This window comes from Diplotaxodon limnothrissa, linkage group LG18, assembly GCF_057381915.1.
Source record: "Diplotaxodon limnothrissa isolate DT_005_m linkage group LG18, D_limnothrissa_male_GT1.1, whole genome shotgun sequence".
Classification (NCBI taxonomy): domain Eukaryota; kingdom Metazoa; phylum Chordata; class Actinopteri; order Cichliformes; family Cichlidae; genus Diplotaxodon; species Diplotaxodon limnothrissa.
This window is the reverse complement of record NC_140613.1, coordinates 5,234,056-5,247,327: the sequence shown is the minus strand read 5'-3', so window position 1 is coordinate 5,247,327 and position 13,272 is coordinate 5,234,056. Positions and strand designations below refer to the sequence as shown.

Here is a 13,272-nt window from a genome sequence, read left to right as displayed (position 1 = left end):
AGGTGTAGAGGGGGCGGTGACTTGCACCTACATGATCATTCACGTTTTTCTCAAATACTTTAACCACAGAGTAGTGATTAGAGCCGTCACAGTGTTGGTTTACCTCCACGATCATCTTGACGGTGGGCAGCGTGGTGGCGATGTTTTGCGGGTGAGGCGGCCGCACCGTGATTGGCACACAGCCGGCGTAAAGGCAGCCATAAAACGCCACGATGAGGTCGATTCCTGGGAGAGGATGTAGAGATGAGAGAAGAAATAAGAGGGGGTGAATTTGGAAAACTTAAATTAGTTACAGGTATTAAGGTGCCGTATACTGAGCGATGGACCCTCGGGGCCGTTAATTGAATGCAGCTTTAAGAAAATCTGATCGTGTCGGGTTGTTTTTCCTGCACGGCTGCGTCTGTCCTACTGTGATGGACACGGCGCGCTGTGTCTCAGAGGGTAATTACACTTCCTGCGTCCTCCTTGTTTTTCCCCGCGGCGCTCTCTTCGATCTAACCGAACTCACTGAACATGTTTGCCGCGTCCTTCATTCCTCATTTTAAAACATCCCAAGTTTGTCCTTGTTAAACGTCAACAATTTAAAGGATCGTTAAAAAAGTCGCATTTAACCCATTTTAGTACAAGTCGTTCTCTAGAAACTTCATCCATCCTTTCATTTCTTTTGCTTATATAGGGCAGTCACTGAAAGTATAATAAGGTTATCCACTCAAACACTTTATATGTTGTCATAATTACAATGACGGTTTTTCGCTCGATGCCCAAATAATTATTATTTTCCATCGTCCCAAAGAAGCACTGTGGAAGTGTAACTTCGGCTTGTGGGAAATCAAACATGCATCATTTTCACATTTTTTTCAATTAATAAAAAACGAGCACTGCTACATTAGTGAATGAGTAATAATAATTGTAAGATATAATGCATAGGCACAAGGGGCAATTTTATACATAAGTCTGTTTATTTTAATACTTTCTGAACATTTGTCAGACTCTGTTTAAAAACTTCTACTTATTTTTTTTCAATGCACAACTTTTAGCATCAGATAATTTTACAGAATGAATGCTGGTTACAGCCTGTGTGGTATTATGTGTGTCCTGTAGTTGCATTTAAAATCATTTTCATTTATTCATCTGCACTCTGTGTTTTTTGAACTTCAGTTAAACAGAAGGGAAGAAAAAATGCATTCAAATGAAAGATGGTTTGATTTTTAAATTAATAGATGCTCATTTAAAATCATTAAAAACAGATTCCAAATGACAATTTCTGTTATAAAGTAAATATTAATAAACATTAACATAAGCACTGGTCTAAATTATTATTTTTGGCATTTTTGTCTTTTCTTTCTAATTTTTAATTGTTTTTAATAATAAAAAAAAGGTCCAATCTGCTGTTTTGGACCAATCAGCAATCACAGCAATAAAAGACAACTGTAGGTCAAAGATTCAAAAACTAAAATGATTAATGTGTAACCTTCAGTTCTCTAAAACCATTTCCTAAGTCTGTCTGCATCGATTTGTTCATTTACCCAATATATTCGTCATAGAGGGTCGGGGCTCATATTGCTCCCGTTATGTAACAATAGCTGAGTCTGTGTGTGGCTCCGAATCCAGGTACATCTGTCCATGTAGTACATTAATATTAATCAGGACACTTTTCCAAGCTTTTTTTTTCCTGGTTCAGATCAGCTTTTATTTTGAAAATTTGAGGGATTTCAGTAAATCTATGACATCCTGCAGTGTCACCGCAGAGACACAAGTACAGCAAGCTGACCTGCTGTCAGTGTTTACCTGGAGGGTAGACCAGTGCAACGTGGTCTCCATCCTGCAGGTGGCCCCGTTCAGCCAGCATGGCGGCGATCTTCTCTGCTCTCTTGTGCAGCTGAACACAAGTCAGAGAGCTGGCTATCGTACCCTGGGGGAGGGGACACACACAGAAGATTGACACATGCAATCAGCAGCGTGCATCAGTAAGTGTCATGTCACATTTTCCGTTGCAGCATCTCAGCGGTGAACAGCTGTAAACAACCCGGCGGATCCTATTGCCATTATGCAAACTAACAGTGGTGAACACCTCCCAGCCCGGATTCTTTTTCTTCAGCCAACACAGAGCAGAAAGAAAGACCTGCATCTTCTTTTCATTTCTGCCTCCCTTTAAAAGCACACGCACTGCTTCAAACAGCCCAACTGATTCCTGTTAAAGCTCCTTCCCATGTAATACATACACGTCACCTATACTTCAGCTCCTTAAGTCATTTTCTAGATTATTTAGGAGTTCTATATCATAACATATGATTTATATCACGCTTTAAAGCAAACCTTTGAGGCAAAAAAACAGAATAATGTAGATTTAATATTTTAAAGCTTTAAAATATTATTATTTAAACAAACTATGAAGCTCTGTCTGCCAAGACTGAGAAAGATAAGCCATTTCTGAACACCCCTGCTGACCTTATCATACTATTTTTGGTAAGATTCTATAAAATCAATATCATCTCATACAGTGTGAGTGTGTGTGTGTGTACTGTGAGGACTCACCCTGGAGTTGAGGAGTGTGTACAGGACGTGGTCTGGAGTGGTCTGGGCTCTCCATTGTAACACCTCAGACAGGAAGAGGAACTAAAAGACACAATCAGTAAAAACAATGAGATTATAAATTGTAACCATAAATAATAACCATGAAATATCCAGCAGAGCAGCACACGACATTCTTTCTGAATTTTCAATCTGAGAAATGGATTGAAGGAATCATTCTAGTCTCTTTGAAACCCAAAAACATAACAAAAACAGTGTACGCTCAGATCATCTGTGCTGAAGGTGACCGGGGTCGGGCTGGAGACGTGCGGGATGCTAGCAGAAGTATCGGAGCTGCTGCTGCAGCAGAGAACCACCTCTGATGGTCCTTGGTGGAAACGACTGGACAGAGACACCGGGATGGCAGGGATGGAAGCACCCGGGTCTCGCAGCTGTTTCAGTTCATTTCAAGTAAATGCAAATCCCAACAACAGTGTGAAGGTGCAGACCTACAACATTAGAGGGAAAACCCCTCCAATCACACAATCCTCTACTAGCAAGCACCAATCACAGCAGGAAGGAAAACCTCCACATGGCCTGTCCTCAGTCCCAATACGCCCCCTACTGAACATGTTTGGTACATACTTCATCAGAGGCAGCCAAACTAACGACCACTGCATAACTGTGAGTTGCATTTATTCAGGAATGGAGAGCAGCTCCGGTTAACAGCAATAACAACAGATGCCATGTGCAACCCAACATGACATGTGCGGTCCAGGTTTAGACAGACGACTGCTTGCATCACTTGTATTAAACATCTGTCATACACATATATTATAGTGTCAGTCTATCAAGTTGTTACATATGTTAGAGGTCTGGCAAATGCATGTTTTTTTATTAATGGAAACTCACTGCATGTCTTTTTTTAAGACAATATTTAATTTACTAGAAACTCTGAATGCACCCCAGTGACCCCAGACCTGCAGCTGGAAGGACCGATGCTTTAAAAATGCAACAGAGTTCAAAAAGGTTTTTGAATCAAATTGAGTGAACGTACAAGTGGCATACAAACAGCCAAAGTCAGCTGCAAAACTGTCTAAATCTCAGCTCGTGAACAGGTGATCAGCTGACTTGAACATCTTAAAATGTGCATGAAGATGCCCGTGAATAAAACGGGAGATTGGAAGAACTTTTCTCAGTTATCACCACCAGTAAATTCTTTAAATGGCAGCATTTTTACAGCTAAAATATCACCACAGTTTATCACGCGAGCACGTTTTCTTAGAAACGAGCCCTGTGACGGCAACCAATAATGGCAAAAACTCTGCTCCCAATATGTTTTACAGCGTTGGAGCTCTGCTGAGACGCAGACCGAATGCTGATGAAGTATCCTGATAAAATGAGATCTTGGCAGCTCAGTGACTCGACAGCGTGCGGGGAAATTAAGGTGATGCACTTAATTTGTCAGAGAAATACGGAGGAAGGAGGGCGATGTTAGTGGAAAGGCAACAAGATCTTCATTCTTCACAAAAACAGAGACAAAAAGCGAGCGTGATGGAAATTACAGCTGGGAGGAGAGAACGCCTTGAGACAGGGCGAGTTTGTTTCTGGGCTCATGAATTTTTCAAGATTTGCTGCTGGAGTGAAAGTCATGCCTGTTGAGCTTTGCTCTGCCAGAGAACATCACTTTATATGTGTGTGTCTGTGTGTGTGTTCATGCTGCCAGACGCTTTGGTGACAGATGAGAATTTGGCTTTCAGACTCTTAATCCTTCGACCGTAAAACAAATGAACCTCTGCACCGCACCGTGTCCGTCACATCTGGGAAGAGGCCGGGTGCGCTTGATTTGTACTGCAAATTTCACCGACTGGGACCAGCTACACAACACTGAATTACACTGCTACAGAAGCTTTAATGGTATGTAAACTGTTGCTCCTGCAGCTGCAGAAGAGGAGACGAGGTTTTTTCCTCATCGACAGAGCCCACGGAGGTTTGCTCGTGGACACTTTTTCAGCTGTGAGGAAAGAATACGGCACGCACTGAAATAAAGGAGAAGCATTCTGGTCAGATTTCAGAGACCCTGTGATCCAAATCCCAGATGAGCCCCACTCTGTTCACACCCTGAATACAAAATAGATCAGCCACATTTGATATTTATTAGGACCAGTGAATTAAAAGTAACACATATTTTGCTCTCTGGAGACTCTAGTGATGAACCTGCTGACTCAGAGAGAGACAGACAGTTGAAGGAAGATGTTTTTTTAAAGCCTAATCAGGTGCTGATTGGAGCAGATGATTATTGATTGAAACTAACCCGAGCGGACAATCCAGAGGAGGTAACAGCTACTAACCTGCTGTACGGGCTGTGTGTTTACCTTCTCGTACCCACAGGATCTCTCCCACCTTTCTGCTTAGCAAATGAGGATAATCATTACAAAGTCTGAATAATCTTTAATTATAACTTCAAAGCTGTGCGCCACCTCAAAGAAAAGCACTTCATTATAACGCTGTATATCAGTAATTAGGACATCTTTAATAATGCCAGCAACCTTTATGATAGCAACAACGTTTTTAAAAATGTAATAATTTGTAGCAAAACTTCAGAATGTGGTAACAATGAGTTCTGTCTCAGCCCCCCCATCATCCATATGTGACTGAGACTAGGGCTGTTCGATATAACGATATATATCGGATGACGATATAAAAACGTCCATCGTTTCATTTTACGCTATCGTTTGTTTCGTGCTGTCGCAAAATAAACTGTTTACGGCAATATTTTTTCATCGTTTTGATGGTCACTGTAGTGGCTATATTAATTTCTTAAAGTTCTCTCTTTCTCTTATATTTAATATAACCACACTACAGACGGACAAGCGCCTGTTTTTATGCGTTGTCGTTAGCAACAACGACGGTAACACCTTCGCGTGTCCGCTTGTTTATGTTCCACATAAACCTTTCACAATAAAGCTCAAGATCCTGTTGAGACTTTTCAAAATAAACTGAATCACGTGAAAGAGCAGATTATTTACGGATGAGAAGTAAAAAAGAGCCGCCAGGTGCTAAAAAATAAACCTTAGACTCAAACGTTAGAACAGGCTTTTCCCCGCAGCACACCGTGTAATAAATACTCACAAAGAAAACAGCGGCCGTTACAACTTATGTCTAAAGATGTATCGTTTCATGCATCGGTTAAAACACTCGACTCCAGCTACATGACGCGCAGCTGGAAACACTTCCCGCAAGTCGAGCTGCCCGAGATTCACAGAGTTTACAGAAAATGTTACATTTTTGTGATTTATATCGTTATCAGGACGATAGATGTCTTATATCGGGATATGAGATTTTGGTCATATCAGCCCTAACAGACTCATTGTTACCACATTCACATGTCAGGCCTGATCCTGGCACAAGACACGTCAACACCTCACACAATGAACATTCTCAGATTTCGAAGTGTACATTTCCAGATTTTATTTATATAATGTATATCATTCACTCACTGTATATAATGTTCTGTCTCTTTTTGCACAGTCGAGGAGCGTATCAGGACACAGTTCCCTGCGTGTTGTACTTGTATAACTATGAATGTGACAACGAATCCTGAATCTTGAAGTTGACAAATGGAAATGTTACAAATTTGAATCACCATCTTAACAGTTCTGGTGTCCACAGACAAAACAATATTTTAACTCGTGATTTTTGTGTCCAGCCATTATTTCCTGATTATTATAGTCCAAAAATAAATAAATTAATAAAACAATCCTGATAACAGTTATTCGCCCATCAATTCTCTTCTGCTTGGCCAATTCAGGGAGGTGGAGGCTGGAGCCTCTTCCACCTGTGAGAGGTGGGGTGTTTTCAGCCTGTCACAGGGCTAACACAGAGACCATTCACAACCACATTCACACCTATGGCCGTTTTAAAATCACCAGTTAACCTAACCCCACTAACTGCATGTCTTTTGACTGTGGGAGGAAGCCGGATTACCCGGAGGGACACGGGGAGAACATGCAAACCACACGGAAAGGCCAGATGTGCATCAAACCCAGTGCCGCCGCGCTGCCCATCTATTAGAATATCTATAGAATCTATAGATATATGAAAAAATAGCAACAGCACTATCAACTAACAGACGCTCACTTTGAGTTCAGGTTTGGTCTCCACCGACTCCTGAAGGCGTCTGTCCTCTGATGAACCTCAGAGATAAACCTCGGTGGGTTTATCTCAGCGTGTCTGCTCGAGCAGAGGTTGTTAAAGCAAATCCGCAGACATAAATATGATGAATCCTTTCGAATAACAGTAAAATGTATCTCGTGTGTGAAAGTAAAATCCATGTGTGTGATTAATGCTGCTTTCTTGTGGTTTTTAATGTAAGCTGTGAGCAGATTAATGCCTCACTTATCAAAACTGTTAATTTAAACGACTCTTCAAACACTGCGGTACGACCCACAGCGTTCTGCTGCTGAAACCAAGTTTCCAGTTTCGATATTATAACCCTCAGAGTCTGGCTGACGAAAGATGGCGTCATCTGCTCGCCACCAGCTTCACGCATGGCAGACCTCGAGGGGGTGCAAAGATTTAAAGGAGGTCTCTCTGCTCTGATGAAAACATCACTCAGCTGCTTGTGGGCTCAGCTCTGAGCTTTCATGAAACTTTCATAACAGCAAATTAGAGTTTGCTTCCGTTCCAGCTCCCTCATACGTTGCCATCTGCTGCGTGGTGAAATGTCCTAAACACCTTGCAGCTCCGTGGCTGCACATGTATTAACGAGGGGGATCCAAACGTTTGCTTTACACAAGCGGGCTTTGTGCTTAACCTTCAGGAGGAGGGTAAAGTTGTTTGTTGCTGTTTGTAAAAGATGCTTTGGCCTGCAGTTAAACCCGAAGCCTGGAAGAACTGGAACCTGCCTGCAGATAAAGCTCGTGTTATCTGTGAGAGAGGGGGCTGGCATGCTAAACAGCGACACAAAGAGCTTCTGTCTGCAGATACAAATCTGGTCTCGTATTGTAGCATTTTATCAGCATGTGAGCGAGGGTGCCGAATTCTCGGGCTAAAACACCGAGTTGCTCAGTTGTATCTGATGTCATTATCAGAGAGGACAATCGCTTCAATGAAACACGACACAGCAGCCACCTGGCCGGTATTACATCACTTGGATGAAGAAAACTGCTAAACCCTTCTAGTGGCATCTGTTGCACTGCGCCGACTACGAAGCTAGAAAACTGTTTGTATGGTGGTCTGAAGTGAGATATTACATTTTTCCTCTTAGGCTATGTTGAATTTAATGCCAAGGGATCATTTTGAGGTAAAGATGCAAAGACCTTCAGGCAGGATCAAAGCCTCAAACAGCCAAACAACTTTAAAACAACCCAACAACTTTGGGTTCTGTTATGTGTGATTTTATGAGGCTGTATCTTTGCACATTTACCACCAGCACGGGCATTGCTATAGACCAGGCAGTAAGACAAGGTGTTACCCTGACCACCGAACCCTAAAATCCCAAAACATCACAGGCATCTGGGGGATGTGCCAGAGAGTTTGATCCACAGGAGCCAAAGGACCTGCTGCCAGTGTCCCAGTCACACAACACAGGACACAGCCAGCGGTCCCACATCCGTTCCCTGAAGGGTAAAAGGTGTTTCACAGCACAATGTTAGGCAGGTGTTTTTAATTATGTGGCTAACATGTGCACAGTGTATGCACAGCATTCAAAACAAGCCTGTCGTAGTTTTCAATTCCACTTAAGAGCTATTATGTTTTTAAAAAATCTTTTGGCATTAGAACCTGGAAATAAAAGCTCCTTTTTGGATATTACTGAATTATGGTGACCATTGTATGTGTGAATGCTGAAATCAGCATTTGCCACAGATTTTATTCACTTTGATTGTTAGGGTCTGCAAAAAGAAGCCTGAGTTATTAGAAAAATAGAAACACTTGAAACTTGCTGATAGAATTCTGAGTTTAACGTCAGAATTCTTGCAAAGAAGGACACCCCCCTCCTTTTTTCCCCAGTGGCTCTAATCCTCTTCCATAAGTTACAGTTTCTTCTTTGTGTTTGTTTGTTTTTTTCATGCTGCTTTATGGAAACAGCCGTAATGAAATAATAATTTTCCATGAAGTCATGAGACAAGCAGTCCTGTCTACAGAGGCTGAGCTCATCCCAGTGTGAGCGTTTAGTGCTCAGTCAACCATCGCCGGGCAAATCAACGTTATTAGAAGAGGAATGTGAGAAGACACTCGTAGTGAATCATATTTTACTCTCTATGAAGTTACACAGAAAACATTTTAATAAATACAGGAAGTTGGGGTTGTTTCACTCATCCGCACAGAGGGCCTGGTTTTCAGTGGGATGGACATGGAGGGAGGAAGTGGGGTAAAGTGGAGCGATGAATGAATGAGCGGATCAGACAACAAATGTCCCAATAAACACAATGATGATGAGGCCAAGCAGCAGCAGTAAACACAAACCCTACGTCCTGATCCTTCTCTAGAGTAAAGATGGCGTCACCCTCAGCACGCTTCAGGATTTTCACAGTAAAAACTAAAACACAAACACACTCTTCAAATTAAACCTGCCTTCAAAACATCAATCAACGCATTTAAAGCAAATATGTAACCCGTTCCTGGATTATTCTGCAGTCGAGCCGAGCCGCAGTTTGTGTCCCAGTCTGAGCGGATCATCACTGCTGGGATCATCCCAGTTTCATTTGTCATTACTTTGTGAACTGTCTTATTTTAGCAGAGTTTCCTAAGTGGCAGAACAGAAATCTGGATGTTTTAGGAACATACGGGAAACTGCTGATTTGAGATTAAATATATTTAAATTGTGAGAAGAAAAATTACAAAAAAAGTTAGAATTTGATGTGAATCAATTGTTAGTGCATAGCTTCTCAATAAGCAGCCTTAACCAACCAAGAACTCAAGGCACTAGTGTTTCTATATCTGTGGAAAACGCCTCTATGCTGGTGCTCCTCCTGCGTATGGACGCCTGTTAACTTATCTGTGGTCTTCTCGGTTTAACTTGTGCAAACGCTGTGCAACGACCGTGCAGTGAAGAAACAAAAAGAAAAGCTTGTGTTTTAATGTCGGCTTCACTTCTCCTCACCTCGACAGTCGTCGATAGGTGTCGTAACCTTTGAATACAGCTGTATCTACACACACTACAGGAGACATCTCATCTGTTTGTCGGCATCCAAACACACATGCGGCATGTTGAGAGCGAGGCTGAGGCTGCAGCAGCCTCCCAGCGCGCTGCGGTGGAGGTGGTGGTTGTTATTATTTAGGGCCTGTCTCTTTTCATCAGAGTCTACAGAGTGTGCGTTCTCTGCTGCCGGCTGCCTGACTGACAGTGTTGGGGAGTAACGGAATACATGTACCGCCGTTACGTATTTAGAATACAAAATATGAGTAACTGTATTCCGTTACAGTTACCGTTTAAAAAGGTGGTATTCAGAATACAGTTACTTTGTTGAAATAAATGGATTACACTGGGGTACTTTCCTGTTTCATATTGTCGCGGGTCAGGACTGTTTGGGTTTTGTTTGACAGCTACGTTCTTTCGTTCCAGGCGGCAGCGTTACGGTTGCCATGGTTACAGGGTGACGCTCTCTCTCTCTCTCTGCGACTGTGTGTTTCCTGGGTGAGAGAGCGCCTTTTCGTTGTTGTTGTTGTGCTAAGCTAACAGGCAGAATGCTACAAGCATAGCTCTAAAGAATGTAGCATCATGGGCAGTATAGTCCGTGTTGCAGGGGAGAATGCACTGCCATACACGTTATGTGTCTGTGAGCGCGAGGAGGGAGAAAAAGGCGAGTGGAAAGGTACGAGTTGTCATCGAGCAAAAACGGGAGCTGGAAGCATGTAAATATAATAATAACCACTGCAGCCAAGAAGAGAGCCTGACGAGCCCAGTTGTAAGTAAGCTATTAAGACTCGACTGTTCGTGTTTTCCTCCGAAAACAATAAGTTCCGTTGGAGCAGCCTTTCAACGCCTCTCTCTGTCTCTCGCAAGAAAAGTTGACCCACACAACAAAGTAAAGCTATTTTTCGGCTACGAGCCGACAGGGACCCCGCCGTATTAGTCAGAGGTCCCTTTACTACAGTTCGGAGTCGCGGACCTTCAGTAATAGTAATAAATCACACAGCAATAGTACATTCACGTTGTTGTAAAAAGCACGATAATATATTAAGTAATCCAAAGTATTCAGAATACGTTACTCTCATTGAGTAACGTAACGGAATACGTTACAGAATACATTTTGGGGCATGTATTCTGTAACGGAATACATTTTAAAAGTAACCTTCCCAACACTGCTGACTGATGACATTTTCAGCACGAGAGACGAGAGGAAAATCGCTTCTGTCAGTAAGGCACACCACCTCCTGCTATTCATCACTCCTAATCTCTCCGTCTCTCTACTGTGTATTTAAATCACCTCATTTTGTCTCATCTGTGTTTTCTTTTGGTTTCCTTATTTACTTTTGTGCATGCTGCCCGCTTTCTGTTCTTGCATAATACTGAGTTTTTCTGTACAGATGCTTAAACATACCAGGCAAAAAAAAAAGATGATAAAAAAATCCCATGTTTGCTTTTTTTAAGCCCCAAAACTCATCATTCTTCCGTGGATCCACCAGGAATATAAAAATTTGGCTTTTCTTAAAAATACAATAAAATAAAAATCTAAGACAACTTAAGCGTGCCGAGTTATACTAACTAATTATTCAGTGAGAATGACTAACATGAACTTAATGTCTTATGCCAAAGGAAAACAGTTAAATGCAGTTTATATAACCTGAGTCCTTTTGTTCATGAGGACAGTTCTCCTCTCCTCCAAGAGGCTTCTTCAGTTGTTCGTGTAGAGTCCCAGGTATTTAACCACAAGTGGGGGTTTCCCTATAAGTGTGGTGCTGATGCTAAAGTTGGAAGAGAAAAACTAATTTTGCTCCTTAGCAAGGTTTTTTCTTTCCCCAACTTGCCTGATGAGTCCTAAATCTTGTCCTCTATTCAGTAATTTAAAATATTTTAAAATAATGTTTCCCACTTTTCAATGCATCCATATTGGCCCCTCCCTACCTGTACGACTGACTCCACACTGACACTCCCACTCGCTCCCTTAGGTCTTTGTCTTCTGCTCACCGCCCCGTCTCGCCATTATGGGGAACAGAGCTCTCGGCCGCTCTGCTAGCCGGCTCCAAAGTTCACTTCTGATATAAGTAATACAGGCTCTCTTCCCTTATTCAAGTCAAGCAGAGCCAGCTCAGCCGGACGAGCCTCAGCCGTACATCTGCGCAGCGTTAAAGGAACGCTGCTTTTATTAACATCTGGGCACCGACCCGGAACATGAACACTCACACTTATTCAGCGCTGCAGGAGCCTCAGTCATGGTGGCCAACAACAGCTAAACCTTAACATTTTTGTCAGCTACGCAAACACTGGAAACCACATCGCACAGCCTCAACAAAATGACTGGAATGACTGAAATAACAATCACAGCACAAGCAGAGTTAAACATTAATAGTCCCACGGGGCACTGCGAGGCTTTGCCAATGCAAAGTGTTCTGTACTTCAAAAAACAAGCCATGAATTATTAAAAGGAAACAAGTACGCACAAACACACTCCTCAGTCTGTTGGACGAAGGTAAGGATAACTCAACATAACTCAGTAAGCTTCAAAAACTAGCACAACTAAGTTAATTAGACCAATTAAATTAGGCGAGAGTTGTTTACAGTGCTTTACACGGCAGACAAGGACTCCATTAAGGTACCATTAACACTTTCTGTTGAGTGAGTTATTAATGAGAATAAGTCGTAATGGAGTAAGCCATGAAATGAAGCCAGATGCCTAATTATGTGTACTTTGTGTGTGTAATGTTTTTTTTTTTTTTTGGAAGTGACATCAGAAACAGCAGCATGTGACATCACGTGATGGCGGAGCTTCAGTTCATCCTTTGTCATCCTTTTTTTTTTTTTTTTAATAGGACAGGGGGAAAGAATGAAAGAAAGAGGGGGAGAGGAAGAAAGAAAACCAAAGGGGAGAAGAGACGGTGAGAAGGGGGGGAAGAGAGAAAAAAAAACAAAAAAAAAAACTCCTGGGTCACCTGTATGGAGAGAAAGAAAAACAAAAAAAACAGGGGAGACAGCAAACAACAAAGAGCAACATAATAATAAAAAAATAAAAAAAAGCACCATCACAATAAACTAGCTAGTCATAGATATCAATAGTTACTAAATAATAAACGATATTGTGCAGCACGCAAGATAGACAGCGCACAGTGTGCTTTGAGGCAGCAGCCAAGAAAGCTGTAGTCCGCATCTGTGAATACCCATGTGTACACCTGTGTGCATACCTGTGTGGATCAGCATGCTTGCATTCCAAAGGTTTCTCCATGTAATGATCTGCTAGAGAGTGTGGGGAGCCACAGCCCTGTCCTCTATGGTATCAAGCAGGTATGGAGGAGATCAAAACTCCAGACATCCAGAGGCCCCCAGAACACAAGAGACCAAGGAAGACCCACAGAGGGGCAGCCGCGCCACTGTCCCAGTAAGAGCTAAGGAGAGTCCCAGATGAGGGCTCATTCAGCAGCCGCGGAGCAGAAGCCAGGGGGAGTTGCAGTGACGCGCCCGTGAGCTCCGCCGGCAGCCAGCTGTGCCTGAGTGACCGAGCCCCAGGCCGAGAGGCCGGGGGCACCCCACCTCCAAAGTGGCCCGAGCGAGCCCCAATAAGCGGCCGCCAAGGAGTGAGCCGGTGTGTACCCGGACGCCCA

The 13,272-nt window shown here is 42.7% G+C and overlaps 1 protein-coding gene across 2 annotated transcripts in view; it reads right to left on the bottom strand.

The window, feature by feature from the left end:
* LOC146612930 (disco-interacting protein 2 homolog C) overlaps positions 1-13,272 on the bottom strand; it is a 202,999-nt gene that overhangs the window by 15,987 nt on the left and 173,740 nt on the right. For both annotated transcript variants that reach the window (XM_085378707.1, XM_085378708.1), the window contains 3 exons: positions 2,536-2,616; positions 1,789-1,912; positions 104-225 (listed from right to left, as the gene is read on the bottom strand). In XM_085378707.1, the coding sequence (XP_085234833.1) occupies positions 104-225; positions 1,789-1,912; positions 2,536-2,616 (327 nt within the window). The remainder of the gene's footprint in view (positions 1-103; positions 226-1,788; positions 1,913-2,535; positions 2,617-13,272) is intronic.